Source organism: Ambystoma mexicanum, chromosome 8 (genome assembly GCF_040938575.1).
Source record: "Ambystoma mexicanum isolate Mex_15411 chromosome 8, UKY_AmexF1_1, whole genome shotgun sequence".
Classification (NCBI taxonomy): Eukaryota; Metazoa; Chordata; class Amphibia; order Caudata; family Ambystomatidae; genus Ambystoma; species Ambystoma mexicanum.
The window spans coordinates 1,000,284,760-1,000,308,356 of record NC_090929.1 but is presented as its reverse complement, the minus strand read 5'-3'; the positions used below and the strand labels follow the sequence as shown (position 1 = coordinate 1,000,308,356).

The following is a 23,597-nucleotide window of genomic DNA, read 5'->3' as shown; positions in this document are numbered from 1 at the left end:
GAGTCCCGGGACAATGATTGCAACGCAGCTCCACTCAGAGCCATTTGGGAAACAGGGCGGTGGGAGGGGGTGGGCATTGGGGGGTCATTCTACAAAATTGCCAAATAAGATAGCATCCACAGGTTTGCAACAATTTTATCAAATGCGTTATCACTTAGAGGACAGCAGGTATGGTTCAGACGTCGAACAAGTGTGGTCTAGAACTTAGAAGTGTGTTCAAATGCACTCTTTTGCCTCTGGGTTTGCCAGAATGCTGGAACCAATACACCTACCATAACAAGTGTTTTCCAACTTTAAAGCATTATACTTTCTTAACCCATGTGTGCCCTTCCCCATCCATCCCACTACTAGCCTGTGCCAGCAGTTGCTGCAGCGCCAAACATGTGACATGGAGCATCAGCAGTGTGATGGGCTGGTGGTGGGCCAATCTAGGTAGGTCTAGCACTGAACTGGCTCAGCCTGCGCTGAGGGCGGTGCCGCGCCCGCACTGCGGGCAGCGCCGCACCCAGCATTATGGGGCCAATATTTTTGGGGCTCTGGCACTTATTGTTTTACAAATTAAGCACTGGGTTAAATGCAGCAAGAACCCGATGTACGGGTAATTCGAATTATTGGTTTTAGTACGGTCGCAGGTTTAACACCCAAGTTAGCATGATAGGCTTCCCCATGTGTTTCCAAAGTTAGTGCCCCATGCAGTTAGTAGGATTCCTATAGCGTGATAAGTGGCAGGGTCACGGTACTTGGCTTTTGTCTTGTGGGGCCCGAGAAGAGAATCCGGCTGGACGCTGACCCGCAGCAGGTTTTGCCTTGGTCTTGTCGGGAGCTGCTCTGGAATGCCTCAAGCATGAACAGCGAGTTCCTTGGTGACACGCTTGCTTCGTAGAGGCTCCTGGGGAATGTAGTTCTTCCCCCAAGCACCTGGCTTACACTTGTGTTGTGTGACTGTTACCTGTGCCTTAAGTTGCCTGTGGATGTTGGTTTTTGTTGTCTCCTGCTGCCTCCTGCCCAGCACTAGCAAAGCACCCCTACAAGTGGGGCAAATGTGGCACTTGCTGTGATTGACATTACTTTTTCTGGGCTTCCATGCGCAAACAGTCCCACTGCTTACACCCCTCATTCTGGCCCCACCACTGTTTATCTTGCCCCTTGTCTGGCCCCACGCCTCCTGACAGTCTGGTAATAGAATTCTCTAGGAGTCCAGAAAATGGAATCGACACTGAGTGAAGGTCATGCAATCCTCAGAGTGCAAACCATGGGATCCTTCATGAATCCAGATAATGAAATCCTCACCAAGTCCAGATCACCCTACGGAGAGCCAGGAATACCTTCTAAGTCTCGACCCTGGATTCCTCCTCAATGGCACAAGGCTGTCCAAGCCTTATGGAGTCCATGACATGGAAAAAGCACTTACCAAATGGTATGAAATTCTCACTTGAGTCCAGACAATGTTATTCTCACTGAGTTCAGATCATGAAAGGCTCACTGGGTTTAGATGGTGCATGCACTGGAATCCTCACTAAGCCCGGGCTCAGAACTCCTTACTGAGTAAATACTATGGAATCCTCACTAACTGCAGACCACATAATCCTGTGTGATTCTAGATAATGGAATCCTTACTGAGTAAGTACCATACTATCCCCACATAATACACTACATTGAATCCTGAATGAGTTCAGGCTACTGAATGTTCACAGAATCTTGACCATGTAATCCTCTGAGTCAAGGCACTGAATACCTCGGAGCCCAGATCCACACTGGGTTGCTAACTAAAGGGTACATGCTTCTCATTCAAAGTCAACTAACATGAAGCTAGAATTTGTGGATGAGGAAATAAAATGGGTAGGCATTCATAAAACACTAAAATAATTACTGATTTTCGATCACTTATTCTTTAGTGCAAGCTGTGATGTTGCCTCGACAACCTTCCTAGCGGCAGTCTCTGCCCACATCAGCTATACCTGCATCCACAAGTAAATACAGTGCAGGCAAAATCAATTCTTGAAGGTCAAACAGCAGTTAAATAATTGATCTACATGCTAGTCACTTGAATCATAACCATTCAAGAGGATCTAATCAGTACTGAAAATACAATCTCTTGTTCCAGGTTTTATGCTGCAGCCTTTGTTGGGAGCCTGGAGTGACAGATGCAGTTCAAGATTCGGCAGGCGAAGGCCATTTATCCTTGTGCTGGCAATAGGTTTGTACAAAAGGCCATGATACATTCTGTAAGATGGACAAAGAGTTCACACTGCACGTGAGATGACTGATGCATATTATACATTAAAAGTTGTTTCCCAAAATGCTAGCATGCCACTACATCATTATTAATGGTGCCCCTTCGTTTGCATTATGGGGAGGTATCTTTTAACATAAAGTAGCTATGAAGTATTTTTGTAATGGGCATATCTAAAACCAAGTTCTGGTTCTGGTATAGTTCAGCCTCATTTAGTCTCATTAATATTGTGGTTTCATTGCCAAGCATCCCACCACTGTTTCTCCATCAATGCTCTCTGGTATTTGCTTCATCCCTTTTTCTGCATGTTCGATACCCTCAGTTGCTGACATGGCAAGTCCAATAACCAAAGTCTTGGCTCTGATGGGGAACTACAGGAAAAGGCGTGTTTCCCTTTGCCTTATGGCCATAAGGCGCCTTCCCTCACATCATTATACCACTTCTCAACCTTCCCAAACATGGTTTGACACATTGATATGCTTCTGTATGATATAGTTCCTTTATATTTTTGCAGCAACACTAGAGGGCTACAAAATCTGAATGTGGACATCACATTTTCAGACTTATTTCCCAACCTAGCTACACATAGCCACTCCCAAATTGTGTTCATGGTATGTATGTTATGTTAAAGCATATTTATGCCACGCACTATCGCCACCGGATTGGTCCCTTGGTGCTCTGGCAGATCTGAAAAGCAAGAGGGTGAGGTGTGGGGTAGGGGGGTGTAAGTTAATAGGCATGTGAGGGGGGAAACGCAAGAGAGCTGTGATGGGCTGTTGGCAGCTTCAGTTCGGTTTACACCGTTCGCTGAGCGTAGGTGTGAATTTTCAGTCGGTAGTTGTCATGCTGTTGTGCAAGGCTATGTGTGGTTTGTTTTGTTGCGGTGAAGTGTGTGCGGTTTGTTTTGCTGTGGATGTATAGTTATTGTTAGTTTAGAGTTTGAGAGGTGTAAGCAGAGGGATGAGTTTTTTTTTAGTGGGGTTGGTTAGTGGTGATATTGTCGTACCCCCCTCAGTTTTGGCCACCTGAGGGGTCTCACTCCTATTTTCTATGCAGAGTTGTGGGTTGTTAACAGGGCTGTTTAGTGTTGATACCTCCTCCCCTCCTCCCAGGTTTCAGTCTAATGGATGTCTACACCACTTTGTCCCCTAGCACATCCTGGTGTGCAGCCACCATCGCCTCCCTGGGCCCCTTGAGGGTGGCGGGGGGACCTCTTCCCTGTGCCCTTTTGCTCCTGGACCCCATGGTTTATCTGTTCGGTCACCACTCTTTCCCCTTTAATTGTAATGCCATCTGTCTGTGGTTTAACTGGTTGGTCCTATCTCTCTCCTTTGTTTCTTTAGGGCACTCTATGGGAACCGGTGTGCCTCGGTTTTCCTCCCATTTGATTGTCTCTACTTTCCTGCACTTCATTGTGGTCTAGCCTAGTCCCCCGTCTTGCCGTGTGTGTTCATTCCATGGGGTTTGGGTGTTGCTCATTTGTTTTCGTCCAGTTGGGAGTTGAAGAGCCAGGTTTTTAGGAGATTCAGAATTTTAGATAGTCCTTCATGGTTGGTATTTCTCTCGGAAGCGAGTTCAAAAATTTAGCGGGTAGGCAAGAGAATGCTGATCCACTGAGTTTTTTCCTCTTGTATGGTTTAGGTTCCAGGCAGATGTCGTCGCTGGACCTGAGTGTTCTGGTCGGCTGGTAAATGGCGATTTTCTTTTGAATTAATTCTGCTCTTTGGCCGTGGGTATCTGTGTGTTATCCACATTATTTTGAATGTAATTCGTTTTTTGACTTGCAATCAATGTAGCATGTTTAGCGCTGGAGTGATGCGGTCCCTTCGTTAGGGTTTGAGGAGAAGTCTAGCCGCTACGTTCTGTATATGTTGCAGTTTCTACAGTAGATGATCCGCATTCCGAGGTATAGGCTGTTTGATGGCCAGTGTTGTGTGTGAAGGAGAATAATGGTAAAATCTTTTTGATGGTGTGCAGGTGTAAGAAGTATTTCTTGATTATCGGTGTTTACTTGTGGTTCTAGGGTTAGCTTGTTGTCCATTAGGATTCCAAGGTTTTTGACAATTTTGGATGGTGTGGGTGCTGTTCCTAGTTCTGTGGGACATGGGATGTATTGATTGCTGGATATAATCATGATTTTCCTCTTGCGCAGGATGACCTTGAGGCTGTTCGTGTTCATCCTTTGGTAGAGTTCTTTGAGACAGTCCATTAGCGTTGTGGTCTCCTCTTGTACATCTTTGATTTTGTAGATGATTTGGCTGTCATTTGTGTAGTTGTAGTAGGAAAAGCCATGTCTTTTGTTGAGGTTGATAAGTGGAGTCCTATAGATGCTAAATAGGTGTGGGGATAGGGAGGATGCTTGTGGTACTCAACGGGTGGTGTCCCACAGTGCAGATTTTAATGGTTTTAGCCACACTGTTTCTGTCCTTTCAGATAGGAAAGATTTAATCCAGAGCAGCCATGTGTCGATGATCCCTATTTCTTCCCGTCTCTTGATAATGATGTTGTGGCTGACTGTGTCGAATGCTGCAGAGAGGTTGAGTAGTATCTATGCCGATTTTGTGTGGAGTCTATTTGGGATGACCTTAAAACCAACGCAGAGCCTTTCCTGTCCCTTTCATGGGTCTAAAGCTGACTTGTGCCTGGTATAGTTTGTGGTTTTCTATGGGTTCAAGTGTTTGTTCGTAGACCTAGGTATCTAGTAGTTTTGCCAGATAGGGAATGTTTGATATCGGTCTGTAGTTGGAGGTCTTCCACATCCCCTGTTGTATCCTTGAGGAGTGGTTTGATGTATGCAGATTTGATAGCCTGTGGTGCTCTCCCCGTGGAGAGTGATTGGTTGAAGAGGTTTCTGTGACCTTCCAATGTCTAAGGATTGATTTATAGATATCAGGTGGGCAGGGGGTCAGTTGGGAAGTCTGCTTTGATTCACCACCTTGAGGAATTTCTCTCCTGATATTTGGGTGAACCTTTGCAGCCTGTTCTGTGGTTCCAGGGTAGGTAGGGCATGGTTTACGGTCTGGTTGATTGGTCTGCTTTGTATGATCCGATGTATGTCAGTGAGTTCATTTTTAAAGTGGTCTGCAAGATCATCAGATAGTTTTGTGAGGGTACTGGTGTGTTAATGCATTCAGGTGGATTTCTCATCTCATTCCAGACCCACTCTTTCTGGGTGGTGGTGGCTTTTGTGATTCGGTTGTCATAGTTTGCCTGGTTGTAGTAAGACGGTAACATCTAGATTTGGTATACCTGGCAAGTGGGACACTTGGCAAGTGGGATAAAAGTTTTGACTGAGGGCATAAAAGCAGGAGTGGCAACACCCGGATTTGGGATACCTGGCAAGTGGAGGGGGGGGGAGGAGCCTAGACTGCAGGCACAACAGCAAAAGCAGCAATACCCAGATTTGGGGTACCTGGCAAGTCGATACAGCTGGCGAATGGGAGAAAAGTCTATACTGAGAACACAACAGGAAATGGTAACACCTAGATTTGGGATACCTGGTGAGTGGGAGAAAAGCCCAGCTATGGCTAACACAATTGACCTAATTGCCAGATAGGACTACCATGCAACTGTGGGCTACATGCAGCAGACTACAAGCTTTTAGATGATAAGAGTGGTGGGATAGTTTAATGGGGACCAGTAATGGCTGTTCCCCCTCCCCAGATCTTGCTTACCTTATCCGTCACTGCTGGTTGATGGCTGCGCTGCAGGCTCCACTGGCGAACACCATCTGGAGCTGCTTCTGCAGGAACTTCCCTTTGCCTCTAGGCCCTTAGCCGACGGGACTGCACGGGCAGCAGGCTGCCCAAGTGCAATGTTTTATATGGGGCCAATCAGGGGTGGGGGGGTGTATTGGGAGGCGGGAGCAGGGCCGGGAAACCTGGAACAGGCTGGGGAAGCCCGCTAGATCGCTCAGAGTGTGGGGAACAGCTATTCATGGAGCAAAAATGCAGACTTGGACAATTCAAATCCAGGAGCCAAAAGAGACCAAGGATGACGGCCTCACCTCAAGCCTAGGACCCTCAACTCAACTGTTATACACCCCAGATCAGATAGTTTTTAGCTGAAATCATGGATCTTATATTTTTGGGCCTTTTCTTAACCTGTATTAATTTACCCTCTGTCTGCTTACATGATGTACTATCAGCCCTTCCTTCTCTACCTACAGCTTACTCTTAACCCTGTCTCCCTCGGGCCCACAGATATCTAGACCTCTTCTGCCTAGGGCTCTGATGCTTACTGGATCTAGTTCAGACTATATGAAACAATAACCATAATTACGTTCTTAAAACGGGTTCAGAGCTTTCTACTCAACTACATCCGCCAGACCAAATGAAACTCATGTGAGATCAATTTAGCGCCAGTACCAGATGTCAGTTGAATAGTTTGAGTGCTCGGCTCAGATCAATGGGGCCATACCGCACTTCCCGAATTCAAATCCAGGTAAGGCTGACTCCACTTTGCATCTTTTCAAGGTCAATAATTGGAGTGCCATTAAATGGGTTAGTAATGACACTTATTAATACAGCACTTAGAAGTTCACGTTTTAGTGTGTCAAAAATATAAACTTCCCCACATTCACAAAAAATAACTTTCCATGAAGCAAGTTGCTCTTTTGAAAAGAACATAAAAGGCAAACGTTTGAACTCTGACTGATTACTAGGGGTTCAAGTGGGCTGGAGCTAGCCACGTCAGCTACGGCAGTCTCCGAAAAATGCCCTTGAGCTGGTCCTCTTGAACTGATTCCCCCAATCTGATTTCCTCGCTCAGTAAATCAACATGACAAGCGCAATACTTCTTATAGACAGCAGATGTCTCTATTAGCCATGTTTAGATGCACATCCTCAGTAATAGATATTTGGAAATACATTATTTTTTAACATTGAGAGAAATGGAAAATATAGAGAATGCATATTTTGATTTTTGCAGCATATTCTACTTGAGTCTTGCAATTAAAATGAGTTAGTAAAGAGTAATATGGAAGAATCACGTGTTTCCATCAAAAGGACAGGTGGGAATTGGAATGTGCATTGAATTATTTTGATTTTAACAGTATATTTGAATATCTTCATTCTAGTCGATTTTTTTGACTGTGTATTAATTATATTTAAAACACTGTTGCCACCTTTCATTCCAGATACAAAAACTCGACCTTCTATGTTGGGCTACTAAATACGCGGGCACCATGTCTTTTAAAGTTTCCTTCTCTATATGGGATTTTGAGGCCACACCAAAATTCTCTTAAGCCCTGCCCACAAATGGTACGTGTGGGCCCCCACTCAATTTCATATTCCCTTATCAGCACTGCTGATTAGAAAAGAAAAGCAATTGTGCCCAACATCCAAACCTGTTGTATTTTGGTTCAGGCATTGTGTATGTGTTCCTTTCTCACTTTCAATGCCATTTTGTGTGTGCTTGCTGAACACGATGGTGGCCATCTTTGCAAACTTTCCGCCATCTAATACAATCCTGAACTGGTGAACTCTCAGCTTGCACAGTTGAGCTTCGTCGGGTACTAGACAGCCACAATTACTTTACACAGAGACTGGTAACAATTCAGTGAATTAACATAAGCCAGGGATCTACAAACGTTGGCTTGCCTGTTATTTTGCACCGCACTTTTCATCAGCCTTAGCTAACAATGTCAATGGTGAGGGATCATGGGTGGTGTATTCACCTTGAAAGGTTGAGGTTGCAGATCGCTGACGTAAGCTATGCTTTTCCCCACCAATATTGACATCCAAATATATCACAGAGTATTCAGATGGAGAAAAGAATCGGAGTGCCTAAACACAGGGCAACCATGTCCAAGCTTCACACCCATTCTGCGCAAACCCGGCCCTCTTTTCACCCATGACATTTTTTTGAAATTTGGACAGGGTTGCCTAGGTTCAGGGATTTCATTGATGTGATTTCACATGCATGAAGGTGCATCATATATGGCAACAAGATTAAGATACTGAGGAATTGTGTGTAACCGTAGCCTGCCCTTGTTAGTTTGAACTTGCTCTAGGTGAAGGCTTGGGCCCCACCTTTCAGTAAGAAGGATAGACTTGATCTTGTTTCTTGGTTTATTACTAAGCTTAGCTCCTGAGAACTAACGAACTGTATCGAGAACAAACGATTGAGACGTTTGGCAAACAACCACAATTTGACAACAAATTATTGAGACTTTTCTCTAGCAAAAACAATGTTTCAACAGTAACCACACTCTTTAAATCTGCAAGAGCGCATACCTTCAGTTTTCAATTTATCAGGGATCCGAATTCCTAGTAACAATACAATTTCAAATGTCTGCGGCTAAAGTCAGCGAAATTGCAGATTTTTCTGCAGAAAACAGATTTTCAGAATTCCCTCTAGATTTTAGAAATCACTTGCAGATTCTTTTTCTGCCCATGGAATTTCCCATTGCTGTCTCTACCTGTAGGGAATGGGAGGGCCGACAAAATCTCAAAAGTGAAAACTACTTGAACTAGGAAGGTGGGACAACAGTGGGAGCCATAAACCAAGGCTACTAACACATCAGGGACTCTTGACTTAATTTTAAAGAATGTTGAAAATAAATGGCGAGTACAGTTGGATGTTGATTGCTTGATTTTTAGCATTACATTGGGGGATGATAATGTTCATTTGTATCACTCTCCGCACAGATTATACATTTTTATTTCCCTCCATAGAAATGTATCCACAGACTTGGAATGCCTCTAAGGCTTTTGTTACACGACTTCCCCTCTTTATTTCCAGAGACAACCCCATTTTTACAAGTAAATCTCGATAGTAAATAACTCCAATTAATCACATTTTTGAGAACTTGGTCTAAGAGTCTGTAGAAGAGACCATGGTAGAATCCATTGCAAAGTAACTGCAGTTTAAGCATAATGCAACACAAAGCTTTATTAAATTCATAAAAGCAGAATATATAAAACATGTTCACAATAAAAATTATTATATCAAAGCCCCAACTAATATCCAAAAGACAAAAAAAATAAACACACAGGCTATAGATAACTGTGTAAATGAACTAGGAGAGAAGACGCTCCACACTAAAATAACTGTAGCACTCCACAGTCCCTCAATAAACATGCAATTTTACATTTGGCTAACACTTGACAAATGTATGTCTTGTCCTCAAAGGCACTAGATAATGTTTACGGCCACAAGTTCAATTCTGGGCATATACCTACAACGGGGCCTCTTGGACATATTTTCCGCCAGCCTTTCCAAACAGTGTCTTCAACCATCTAACTCTCAGAACATGCACAAACAAATACAAAATGCCCCCCCCCCCCATCTCTAGGATCAAACAGCAACATGACCCTCTAAATATGACTATTTCCCAGCCAGTGCCTGGAGAGTGAGGGGGACCAATTTAAATTTCGTGAATATAGCTTTACTCTCAGAGCAGTTCATAAGGTCCAGATGGTGTTCAAAGGACTGGGAGGTCTTGATATCAAACTAGGCTGGAACCTTGTGTAAAGGCACACAATCTCTAGAACCTCACTTGCACATATTCTCAATAAGGACGAAGAGTAACAAGGATACCATTATGTTAGAGAGTCAATGACCTGTTGCCGGTTTTGTGTGGTGCATAGAAGTCAATGAAGTGATCTGAATGCATATCCTCTCTCCCTTAGGAGCCTTACTTGGCCTATCACTCTTGCTCAATGGCAGGGACATTGGACTTTCTATAGCTGACACTGTAAGCAACCATAAGTGGGGGATTATCCTCACAATCTGCGGGGTCGTCCTGATGGATTTCAGTGCAGATTCGGCTGATAACCCCAGTCATGCCTACATGATGGACGTGTGCAGCCCAGCGGATCAAGATCGGGGTCTCAATATCCATGCCCTGCTTGCAGGTAAACCCTTTTCCCTCTATTGCTATAACCCAGTTTTGTCCTAGAAGATATGAAATGGAATAACTAGACACCTTTTCTTGCATCTGCCTGAATGTCTATTTGAAGTCAACTCAGTAGGAAGCTTACAAAATGTCAATTCCTGTTTTTAGATGGTGTTTAATGCTGAGGCTTTGCCATTTCCTAGCACAGCCAATTGAAACTGGTGAAGGGCACTTGCTGAGGAATCTGTTACGCAGGATCACAGTAATTGTTAAATTGCGTAGGCCAGGATTAGAGCTCGGGGAAACTGGGTCCACTGCTGGAAGTCTTGGCACTCGCCCAACAATGAACACCAAACACCAACTGGTCTCCAGGCTTCCACCTCTGAGGGCATGCTTTTACTTCCTCTTTGTGGAGCTTGCAGCTGGTTCGTCGTGAGGTTGCATCCATTCCCCGAAAGGATGGCTACAGCAACTACTTAAACGTTTTCAGTTACATGTTTGGTATGACATGTTGCTATGATCATACTTTAGGTGTAATATACCATGTTTCATATTATGCTACTTCTGAATGTGTGGTGTTTGCACTAGCAAAAACCTTGCTGCCAGCTGTATTGATTGTAGAGAGCTCGATCTACCACTTTCTGTATATACTATTTTTCCTTCGGGTTGACCCCCTTCCTGTGGTTCATGACCATGTAGTCATGTGCATACATAAGTGAACAACAGTTCAATATTCTGTGCAGCCCAAATAAAACCATTCAGCCCATTATGCGAAGGGTTTGATGATTCATGTACTTGAACACAATTGCCCACCTCCTTCACTTGATGCTTCCACATATTGGTGTTCCCCCAAAGCGAAAATGGACTGCAGTGTAGCACAGTGTGACAACTAAAGTGCCTGCCTGCACTCTGTTTGACATCTAAATGGAAGTGTCAGCTATTGTTAAAATATAATTGTTTTAGGTGATCTTCTTTTAAAATGGTATAACACATGAAAAAGACGTGGTTGAAAATGGCAGCTGGATATGTTTCCCTTAACACTCGGAGCCAAGTTTCTGCACATAGTGAAAATCAACATGTTTAATGGTAGCTGTAGGTATTTGGTGCATCTATGTCCCACGTCTGATGTGGTAGCAATCTCAAAGGGAACAAGGAAGTTCTCATCACTAGATAGAGGCCTCTACTATGACAAAAAGGACGAAAGATATGGTAAGTACCAACATGCTCGCGGGTGCCTCAGCCACTACGCTTTACTCAATAATGGAAGTGTGAAGGCATTTGGAGAGGATACAGTGACAGTTGGGTTGTGACGGTACAATTGCCCTCAGGTAAGGAACCTAGAGAGGAGGAGTTTGGACACTATGGTCATTCATTGCGAGTATTGAGGGAACTGTAGCAAATGGTCATTGCACTGAAATGGTTTAGTTGTTTTGATACTTGATGGGTGTTTTGGGAGAATTTGGGGAGGTGAGTGCGAAGTTGGGGTGTTCAGGGCAAGGGTGATGGGAGGAATGACTAGGTTTGTATTACAAAACTGTGTCAATGTTCAGTGCAATGGGGAGGGGTTGTGTTAGGAACATATCCTATGGTGGTGAGAACAATGTGGTCACACACATGGAATGGGGCTGTATACGGTGAAATAGTGACATGGAACGTTCAGTGACTGAACAGAAATGGGAAGAGAATGAAAGTAGGGAAATTCCTGAGAAGAAATGGAACGCAAGTTACATTACTACAGGAAACGCCTCTCCTGAGGTCAGACCAGGATGACGCGCTACATAAATGCGGGGGCGGGGGGTGGTATTCGGCTCCACTTATTCCACCTACGTGAGAGAGGTCCTGATATGGATAGAGAAGGGTGCACCGATACATATAGGTGATTTGGAGGGACGGACCCCAATATTAATAGGTAAGCTGGAAGGAATGAGTTTATGCATTGTCAATTCCTATACACCTAACGTGGTGGACCATAAGGAATACTTTCAATCAGTGATGAAATTGGCGGGTGGGTTATAGGTGCGACATATTTATTTGGGGGTAGATTTTAGTTGCCTTTAAGACATGGGGCATGACAGATCGATAAAGGGTGGCCCAGTCAAACGGCCATCATCTGTATCTTTGAATAATGGGTATCAGGTAATATTTCCCCATATATATAGTCGCCGTAAATATCGCCGGGAAAAGGTTGCGGCGATATTATATGGGTGACCATATATATGGGGACAGGGGAAAAAAATAAAAAAAATTGAAATAAAAAAAAAAGAAAATTAAAAATTTGGGGGTTGCGGGCGTGTCCCCCACATGTTCCATGCAATAATGTCGCCACAAAAAACGGCCATTTTTCGGCGATATTTTTGCATGGCGAGATTTTTGTGGCGACATTATTACATGGAACCGAATAATGTGGTTTCTGACGTAATTTGTTTAAACTCTTGGGGGAGGGGTGGAAGCATTGAGACAAAGATGGGTACTCCTTTTATTCCCATACTCCTGGTTCCCTTTCGGAGCATTTTCATTGGTTCTCTGATACAGAATACCTGGGGATGATTCTTTTGGATCATGCTGCACTGGTTACTATGTTTAAGTGGGCAAAAGGGAGGCTGGCAATACCACTTTGGAAATTGAGCCTGGGGGCATTGGAGCATTCAGTATTTAGGAAAATAGTAAAGAATAAGACATCTCTCTTATCTGACAAAAATGAGGAATTTGTAAAGGATGTGACATGCCTTTTAAGGTAAGTATATGAGAGAGATTTGCATATCAAAGTCTGTGAGAGAAGCACTGAATAGCTCTCTAAGTCAAGGTAAGCAGACTGTTAAACAACTGGAAGTTGCGGTTAGCAAGGGTGGTCTCCGGTGGGAGAGGATCTCACCTGCGCATAACACACCATGAGTTGCAGAAGGCATTATTTAAGTTTGAATACAGTCGGTATTTGATTTGTGTCCATGGTGAGGGGGACAAGGCTGGTCGGCTGTTGGCATGGTTGATCTGAGAGGAGCTGCAAGATCAATGATAATGCAGATCTATTACCAGGCTGGTTCCTTACCTTAACTAAATCTTGACATGAGATTAATGGAGTATTGCAAGAAGTGTGTAAGCTATACCGGTGAGGATACTTCTTCCGATAGGGAGGCCTCATAGCTGTTGGTGCTGTTACTAAGGTTATCTTGTGACCTCCGGGAAGAGATGGATGCACCCATGGAGGAGAGTGGGATACTGTGACATTCGGTTTATGCGAAGAAATAGGTCCACTGGGAGTGATGGGTTCAGAACTGAATTTTATCTGACATATGTGGATATCCTGGTTCCTAAATTAAAGGAGGTATACGATTGTGCTTACAGCAAGGAAGTACTCTGGGAATCAATGAGTGAAGCGATTATTACTGTTCTGTTTTAATTGCAGAAAGATCCAAGATGATGTGACTCATATCGTCCCACATCATTGATTAGTACCCGGCGAGAGTCCAGCCGAATGAAACCCGCATTCTGATTGGCTCTCGCCTGGTCCTTACCCGGCCCAGAATCCTTCGATTCCCGGCCGGGATTCCAGCCGCCTTGTCCTCGGTGGGGGGCGTGGCAGCCCCTCAGCCAATGAGGAGGCTGAGGAGGCTGGAAGTGGGGCCATCCCCGCTCCGAGCCTCCCCACGGCTGAGAGGCTGCCTTCGCCACCCACCTGGGACACGGGTAAGGCTTTTTTATTCCCTTCCCTTTCCAGGTATGTTTTTATTTTTTTAATTTTTAATGTTTTTATTTTTTTTATTTTTTTCGTCCCCCCTCCCTCCCGACCCCACTTACCTTCTTTTTGATCCTTTTTCGTGAGCGGATGCGCTGGGAGCACTTGTGTTCCCAGCACGTCTGCTCCCGATGGCCGCCATGGAAAGGGAAAACAGACACTGTTTTCCCTTTCTTGGTGGCCATTTTCTTGGTCGTTTCTTTTTTTTTTCTGTCCCGAAATGCTTTTAGTGCCCCGTCACGCAGATTTTGCGGGCCGATGTACTAATAGCAATATGACCCTCGCAGCGGGGGCATTACCGACTCAGGTAATGCCCCGGGGCTTTCTTTAAAGCCCTCGCGAAGGGCCCCGGGCATTACCTGAGTCGATAATGCCCCCGCCACTCGGGTCATATTGCTTAATTAATGTGGATGTGAATATCCTAGGAAAGAACATAGCTGTGAGACTGTCAAAGGCGTTACTGGGATTGGTGCACCCAGACTAATGTGGATTTGTAGGGGAAGGAACACCTCCATTAATTTAAGGAGGTTTCATTACATAATGGATCAAGTAAGGTTATCGGGGGAGGAATTGGTAAGTGTCATTGGATGCAGTCAAGGAATTTGATTCTCTAGAATGGACTTGGCTCTTTAAAGTGTTGGAGAGGTTTGGTCTGGGACCAGGCATGTTAAAGTGGATCCGACTGTTGTGGGAGTCCTATGGCTACAGTTGAAACCGGGAACTAGGTATCCTCCAAATGGACCTTGGAGAGAGAACCCAAACAGGGCTGTCCAGTATCCCCGATATGGTTTGCAATGGCACTGAAAACCTTTGCAGGATACTTCAGGTATTATATATCTGAGCTGGGAATATGCGTGCAGGAGCGTATTCATAGTATATACCCTTGTACACAGAGGATCTCTTGTTCTATTTGTATAATCCATTGCATTGTATCCCGATAATTATTGAAATATTGGAGAACTTTAGGAAATTATCTGGATTTCTAGTTAATGTGGAAAAGCTATATTTTCCCTCTTGCCAATCTGAGGGTTAGAAATGGACACACATTCCCTTATTGGGTTATACAATGGGAGCATGACTCCTTTAAGTATCTGGGTATTCAGGTATTTCATGAAGTGGAGGAAACATTTGTTTACAATACAGTGAAATAACTCCTGCAGAGTCATCACCGAGCCTAGGATAACCTCCCATGTGGCCAGGAGAAGGCAGCCGCTACCTGATACTAACCCTGGGGGTGGTAACATGAGGGGGGAGGAGATGGCTGTCAAGGGGAAGCGGCGACTCCCTCGGAAGCAACGCTGTATTCATCTTCTTGTGAGGATGAAAGTCCCATAATTACCAAATATCTAATGGCATGCTATCATTGCATAAGTCCCTCACAAGTCATCTAAACAGAATAAGGTTTGTACCTTGGGAGTTGTTCAGGAATTAAACATGACATCCTCAAATTGTCAGGATTATGTATTAGGTAGAGGTCCAAACCCCAATATTAAATCGCATACCTTTTTCATAACATCCTCCAACTCCGACAACTCTCAGTTCACAAAGCAGTCAAAACTAACTTAATGTCAAAGGACCAAAACCACTATGGACTTCAGGATCTATAAAGCCTGTGGTACTGAGGTGAGGAAGAGGCACTCTTGAGTCAGTAAGAGATGCTATTAAACAGAATGTGCAGTCTAGTTGTAGAGCAAGGCACCTGAGCGGGACATTTAAACTGAAGAATTACCTACTGCTGGAGAGACATGGAAGGAGTAGTAGAGGCAGAAGCAGTCCGAAAGTTCTGGGATTGCCATAAAAGCCAAAGGAAGAGTGCCAGCTGAAGCCGATGCGAGAAGAGCAGGCGTGCGATTTTGCACACAGCAGGAAGTGGAGTTGTGGACGGCAACGAGATGAGAAGCCCAGTCATAGGGGAGACATGCTCCCAACCTGACCTGTGGTGCTTCGTTGTGCTGGAAGACGGAGAGGCCCAGCACAGCTGGCAGATGTCAAGAGAAGAGCCGTGCACACTGCTGAATTTACACAGGTGCTGGCAACAGAGGGAGCAGAACACAGAAGGTCTGCCGCAGCAGCAGAAAGTGAAGTGGAGATGCCAAAGGAGACCGGTGAGATGCCTGAAGTTAAAGGTGACCCTGGGGTGCTCCACGCAGGACCAATAATTTGGAATACCAAACAAATAGAGGGGACAAGTGGGCAATTCCCCTTTTATGCTAAATCAACTTGGGGACCCCTGTAACCTGCACTGCCAACAGCCAAGAGGTTGTCCAGAAGCATTGCAAGGGCGGAATTCTTCTTTTATGGGGTACTAACTTGGGGAAGCCTTTAACACATATTGCCAAGAGTCAAGATACTTTGAAAAAGGTAGCCATTGTTCAGCCCTCCTCACATTGGATATTGGTGTGGAGAATCCTGGAACACATATTGCCACTAAACCCAATTGTAGTTATAGGAGTTTTGTTCAGGCAAGTAAACCAGGAAAAGGATCAATATTAGTTGGTCCTGGCAGGCGAGTATACCAGGACAGAAGACGTTTTGAAGAAGCGTGGTTGTTGCAAAAAGGTGTGGGGGAAAGAGCTGGTACCTCTATTATCCCTTTGACAAACTGCTGCATCAACAAAGATGGTTGCTGTGCTATCCTGGCAAAAGTATTCCACTGGAAGAATACGTGTGAAATGCTAGAAATTGCTTTACATCCTGAGGAAAACAATTGCCTTGCTTTATGAACTTGTGGTTTGTTAGAGACATTTGCCTTACCAAGAAGGATATTGTTGAAGAAAACAATTGCTTTGATTTTTGAACATGTGTTTGTGAAAGAGACATTTACTTTACCAAGTGAAAGCACGCAGTGGAGAGCAAAGGCATTTTGCGTTGAACTGAACAGAGCGTTGTTGAACCAGAACTTTTCCAAGGGTGTATTCCTGAATTAATCCAGGGCAAGGGAGCCCAGCCCAGGTCACGAGGAGTACTTTATAAAATGGTAAATTAGTACACTGTTTTGTTGAACTGAAGGCAGCCAAATATTCCTTGTATATCTTTGCTGTATGTATTCGTGTGAGGGTCAGACTTTTTGGGCACTGCCATTTTTCTTCAGTTTTAGTTTGCTAGGTAGGGACTTCCTTGTTAGGATAGGGAAAGATAGGTGTTTATCTCATTTAATAAATAGCAAAATAGCAAACATTGAGAAAACTATACCTTTGTGTCCGTCTCGCATTTCTGACCTCTCGCAACCGGTAGAGCATTGACAGGCATTGGGGACGCTATAGACTTCTGGAAGACATTGCCATTGTTGTTAATGTGTAGAGTACCATTATGCAAAATGGTGATTCCCCCCAGAATACTTATTTTCATCAATCATCAATATACCCTCTATGCTAAAAACTACTTTTCTTTAAGATGTTGGACAGTAAGATTGTGGAATTACTCTGGGAAGCGCGCAGACGGAGGGTGTTATTGAAGCTGCGGATGTCATATCATGAGGGTGGGCTGGTTGTCCCAGATTTCAACTCTATTTGCTTTGTGCTGCCCGACCACAATTTTAAGCCCAATGGGGATGACTTGTCTGAAGGGCACATACAAAGGTTGATAAGGACTGTATCAAGACATAGGCAAGGCATAGATTTGCTTTGGGATCCGATGGGAAAAACATGGGACACATGTATAACTAATATACTACTACAACGTGGAAAAGATTACTAGCAGAATTCCAGCTAAAGAGTGTGTATAGTCCTGACTTACCTCCTGGGTTTTGCGAGTTAAGGGGTGCAAAACAATGGGGGATTTCATTGTGGATGGCAGACTACTTACTTTCCAGCAATGGGTGGGTTTATATGGAATACCAAAATGGTATTTCTTGGCATAACCCAGGGTGTTGAGGAGAGTGCCTAAACTCTGGGAAGACATCCTGGAGGAACTTGACTACTCCAATGTTACAGACCATGCTATCATTGAGTGAAGTGAAAGGGGCAATTTCCCAGATATTTAGGACGTTGAGGGAGGGGAGACATTCATTGATCCTGGTGGTCGCGGACCAATCGCAAAAAGATATGGGCTTCACGATATCGGGCCGGGAATGGCTTAAGATACGGGAACAAGTGAAAAAGGTGTCTCGGAATGCTAGATTTAAATTTACTCAATTTCATTTTCTACAAGGGTGTATGACGCCAGGAAAACTTCATGCTCTGGATCCAAATTGTTGTCCAAGATGTCGACTGTTCCTGCTATCGTCCCTTTGTTGTCCAAGATGTGGACATGACTCTCTAGGGTTTTGGCACATGGTGTGAGACCGTCCAGTAATCACGAAACATTGGGATGAAGTGATGGGTAGAATAAACACTTTACTGCATGAACAAACGCCACCTGTCTGCCTATGGAGATTGGTACCTGGGAGTAAGTAGGATGCAAATCAGAAGAGGATAGTACCATTTGTGCTCATATTTGCCAAAAGGCAGATCACAATATCATGGAAATTTTCTATGGGTTCAAATATACAATAATGGATCTTCAACTGTGCGGTTTAGCCAAAACACACATTTTACACAGGAACAGAGACCTGGAAGCAGAAGAGGGAATTGAGCTTCATTTGGGTGCAATGCTGAATTAAATCACTTCCTAGCCTGACATGAGACCACCATGAGGGAAACGGGCAATCCTTAGGAAGAAGGAATTGGGGGAGTGTCGGGTATGGCGGGAAAGGGCGAAAGATTGTAATGTGTCATCAATAATAGGTACTGTGGATTATTTCGGTATGGGTTCTAACATCTGAGATGATGCAGGCAGGAAAAGAGGCCAATATTTCGGGGATATAACCGTGAGAGTAATTTTTCAAGGATGTAATGCTGATGTGATAATACCCGAATGAACATGCTGGTACTAGGACTTTCTTGCTTACTACACAAATGTTGTCATAGTATGAGGTGTTAGGGGTCAGAAATGAGAGACAGACACATGGTTCTCAACCTTTGCCATGTTTATTAAAACAAAAATGGTGGGGATAAATACCCACCTTTCCCTATCCTAATGAGATTGTCCCTACCTAAAAAACTCAAGCTTACGCTAATTGACCGCTGTTTCTAAATGGTATCTGACCCTCACACTAACATATACAAAACTGTGCAAGGTGAATGGCTTTAGTTCCAACCCAGTAAAAGAAAGAGTATGACAGTTCAAATAGGTCATTCCAGTAAAGCAATCCTTGGGTTCAGGCGTTCTCTCTTACCCTGAACCAATTCAGGAAGCCTATTGGGAATATGGTATTCCCACAATGTTCTCTTCAAATGAAAAGTGTATCTTTTGATTTTAGCAAAGCAAAAATGTCTCACCCATAGAATACAGTTGTCAAACTAGCCAAACACTTGTCTTTCCACAGAACACTGAATCTGAGGAGGGTAAAACCAAATGTCTCTTTCATAGAACACTTTTTTCAGATTGATAAGGTTTCCCTCTTACACAACTGTTCATCTCCTGGTATACTCTCCTGCCAGGAATTCTCTTGAAATAATCCTTCAATATCCTGGTGCACACGACCTGCCAGGAATATCTTTTTCTTGCATCACACCGACCTGGTGGTGTACTCTCCTCCCAGTTGTCTTCTTCTAAAAAGTCTCACTGCCTGATACTTTTATCAGGTTGTCCTCCTTTAGATATTATGCAAACATATTTTTGCAGTAACACAACTTGTTGACTCCAGTGATTACTTCTACCAATTTCCCCCATGCAGACCTTTCATATGAGGGTTTGTTCAAGCTCCATTTGTTAACTTTTCTTCAAATTTATCTTGGCTCTTGACAATGCCGGCTCCAGATCTCCCCCAACTGACATCTCATGTCAGGAGAGCTGCCAAGCTTTTGCCTCATCTATCTCTCAATGTCTCTTGACTTATAGCAATGCTGGTGCCAGATTTCCTCCAACTGACATCTCATGTGAGTAGAATTGTGCCATATTTGCCTTTTTATCTTACTTCGATACGATGAGCATTCAAAAGTATTCTTTAAACACGTTTTCACTATTTTGCACGTCCCGGGGCCCCTTCCACTCTCAGGCTGACTCACCGGTATAACATGCTTTGGCTGCAAGCGTCTTCCGCAGGGCTGGTTACCCTGCTGGAGCAGAGGTTTGTTTGCTTCCTGCGTCTGCGTTCTCTTTCTTTGCCACAGGAGCTGCGCAACCTTGCAGGGTCTCCTCGCTCCTGACACCCCCACCCCACCTGCGCTTCAGTCCCCTCCTCGAATGCACAAGTCTCTTTTCTCTGGTCTGAAATACTGCCATCCCACTGCAGGCAGACGTTCTCTGCTTTTCCTGCTGCTGCTCTCTTCTGAACTGCCTCTGCTGCCGGTCTCGTTTCCTGCTCTGCACACTTTTTCCTTGACTCTTCCTCGAACCTCCAGCTGCAGAAAACCTTTGGGTTTAAATGTCCTGCACAGCTGATTAGGTTTCAAACAACTAGACTGCACCTCATTCTTAAGATCACATTTCCTCCCCATTGACTGCTTGGTCATCTTCTTTCTCTCGGTGCTCCAGCTATTATGGGACTTGGAGTTCATCTACATTTTAGACTTCTCAAGGCGCGATTGTTTTAAACAATTGTTGGAACAGAGTTTGTAAAAATCAGGAGAGATTACATGAACAAATGTGGAGTGATGTGGTGCTCAAGAGTCCTAGCCAAATCAAAATCTCTATAATCGAGGGATGTTGAATGTAAATCCTGCATACCTGAGGGGTAAAGTTTATTCCACTGGGGGAGGGAGGGTTCATACACACTGGTTTGGGTTTTATATTCGAAAAATGACAACATGCCTTCAGGTATTTAGGGACCATGGGTAACTCCTCTTCATATAGAGAGGAAAACCGCGTCCCTCCTACAGAGTTCATCACATCTCCCAAACAGCCATCTCCTCCCATATGATCCTCCCTCATAATACCACCCCCAGGGTCATAATCGGGTAGTGGCTGCCTTCCCCTGTCCACATGGGAGGTGGTTTTAGGCTTGGGTCAGTAATGGCTCTGCAGGATTCTTCACAGAGGACTCTAATCACAATTGTAACAAAATTAAAATGTTTGTATCCAGCAAGTTACATGAATGCTCTGTCCTGGCGAGACACTGCCACTCAGTCTAAAAGGAAGTTGAAGTGACATTTGACACTACTGCTTACCTATCAGAAGAAATTCAAACCCATTGCCTGTTCTATGTGAGCAGGTGCTGGAGTCAGTAAGACCAAGCAGTAGTCTTATTCTGGATGGGGGCAATGAACTCCTCGAAGGCCTTCCGTCATCCTGCGTTCTGCCCCTGAGAAGTGTACTACGCATGGCCGCAGGCCACATCAAGAGTCTAAGTAGAAACGACCGCATCACCACAGCTCTCCATCGACCTTCAGTGGCTCCCACTACACGCACAAATCACCTTCAAGTCTTGCTGCATCAGCTATAAGGCAGTCTCCCTCAAGTCACCCAGCTAACTCATGGAGAAACTCTGCATCTCTGGCGGACAGTGCACCACCATAAGCCAGGACATGTTTAGACTTGAAATCTGCTGCTGCAAAAAGCAAAGGACCCAAGACTGCAGAACCTCCTCCCCGTCGGCATCAGACTTGCCCCAGTGATTCTACAATTCAGATAAGAACTAAAAACCCCACCTCTTAAAGGAGTCTCTCCCACTCAACACCTAGGCCACTAGGCCATCACGTCCCCCCTCTTTCCGCCACCTGGTAAAGCTAACCTCCTCTTTCCCCCTCTGTATCCTACCCACCACTGTACATCTGTTCTTGCCATCGGGGAAAAAAACGCTCCGTTATGCGTCTGTAATGTTGTACCCCTCTATAAAGCGCTCCATTAAGTATCTGTATTGGTGTATATCTCTGTAAAGCATTCTGTACCATCTTGAAGCTAGGTCTGCACTCAATAAATACCATAATAATAAAAGAACACTGATATTATATCGACTGCACACTTCATCCCCTCTTGCCACTGCTCCTCCAGGACTCTTCCCTCAGCCCATTCCTACAATGACTGTTCCCATTTCTACAAATGCACCCCAGGTGTAATTTATATATATATATATATATATATATATATATATATATATATATATATATATATATATATATATATATATATATATATAATCACACAAAAAGAGCAAACCGTGACAAAAATGACACGGCTAGCCTGCACTCCGAGTCGTGAAAAATGTCAAGGGGTCCCAACAACCAAAGAATCTGGTTCTGTTCCTCAACCTCTGATACCTCTGATACAAACTTATGTACCCAATCAGAAGTACCTCAGATGACGCAAGCTGCTTGTTGAGCTCAAAAATTGCTGTGTAGTGTCAGCAATCCATCTTTCAGCCACCGGCCAGAGGATGGGGGTCGGTCTGATCTGGACAATTTTAGATGATGCTGCTTCTGAGGGGTGCATCTTTGCTCAGGACAGGTGATCCCTACTACTGAGTCCCATGCAGGCCTTCTAGCAGCAGACCCACCACAAGAAAGTGAAAATGAATGAAACCCGGCAGCCACATTGTGTATTCAAATTGATTTATGAGGCTTATTTGATACATTTCTATCAAAAGACCAAAGTCTGCAAAATAGTGTTTATTCATGTACAAGAACAACTAAGTGAAATGCTAAAACCTGGTGGGCCTTTCAAGAAAAAGAAACTCGTACCCTGGTGAGCAAACGGATTGGCTAAGAGTATGTGAATGGGCCCAGGGACGAGAGAATTGAGAGCCAGAAAACAGAGAAATGTCTGTCAGAGATGGACTTTGCAGTGTAAACATCCACCGTGATTTTGCCACCAACCCACAAGCGTCGCAGCTATGCTGGATCTGGGAATTAGCTGATGCAGAGGTAGACATGCTGAGGAGACAGTGCATCTGGCAGCCTAATTCCCCAGGAAAGAGGATAGCTAGAGAATGTTGCAATTTCAGTGGAGCTAGACCACCACAAGTCAGGGAGAGCAGATCCAAGCAGACTGTTGCTGCCAGTGGCACTTGCTGTTCAGGAATTGGAAGAAATACATCCAGAGACATAAAACAGGTAATTGGGGAAAATCCATCCAGAGATGTGAAACGGGTCCACTGTAGCAAATGTGGTTCTATGGATTTTCTCGGATGGAGAAACTGATGACTCTAGAAAGGGTGGGTTTATGCAGGGACTGAGAATCGGCCATCTGCAGAAAGACTGGGAATAGGCACTCTTTCCACAGACTGAACTTTACTGATAGGAATGAGGAGGGTCTGGGGGTTCGTGAGGGGAAATGGACACATGCAGAAACTGTTTTTTGGTGATTAAACCTACAAGATAACTTGGAGAGTTAAACGTTCACCTCAGACATTTCTATTTAGCCTAGAGGAAACATGTTTGAAGCCTGACCAAGGCCAACTGTGCCTTTTTCCAGTCTGAGATATATACATTGAGTAGCATTACAGGCAGATGGAAACTGGCAAGAAGCACTACATACAGCATTTTTTTGATCTAATGGCAGAGAGCCTGTCAAATAGTATACACCTCTGAAATTAGAACAAAGATATAAAGCCTCCCATCTCTCAGGCTCGATGGTCCAGATTACTGTCATAGGGATACAAAGGCTCCCTCTGCAAGAGTAAATGGGCTGAAGTGGTTAGCTCTTGGGAATGGAAACTTTCGCTTGCAGCGCAGGATGAGCTCAGTGCATCAGAGCAGGTATACAAAGCGGTTCACCTCAGATGGTGGATGGGTTCAATAAGACTAGGAAGGACCAAAGCATTTAACAAGGAAACAGAAATTCCGATCTCCGATACTTCATGGAGTCAGAGCTAT

At 44.3% G+C, this 23,597-nt stretch overlaps 1 protein-coding gene across 5 annotated transcripts in view; it reads left to right on the top strand.

Moving 5' to 3' along the window:
• Positions 1-23,597, top strand: part of SLC45A1 (solute carrier family 45 member 1) — a 581,272-nt gene that overhangs the window by 303,802 nt on the left and 253,873 nt on the right. For 3 of the 5 annotated variants that reach the window (XM_069610917.1, XM_069610921.1, XM_069610918.1), the window contains exons 3-4: positions 2,105-2,197; positions 9,868-10,092. The exons of 1 other annotated variant lie outside the window; for it this stretch is intronic. In XM_069610917.1, coding sequence (XP_069467018.1) covers positions 2,105-2,197; positions 9,868-10,092 — 318 coding nt within the window. The remainder of the gene's footprint in view (positions 1-2,104; positions 2,198-9,867; positions 10,093-23,597) is intronic. One more of the 5 variants, XM_069610919.1, reaches the window with a different exon arrangement.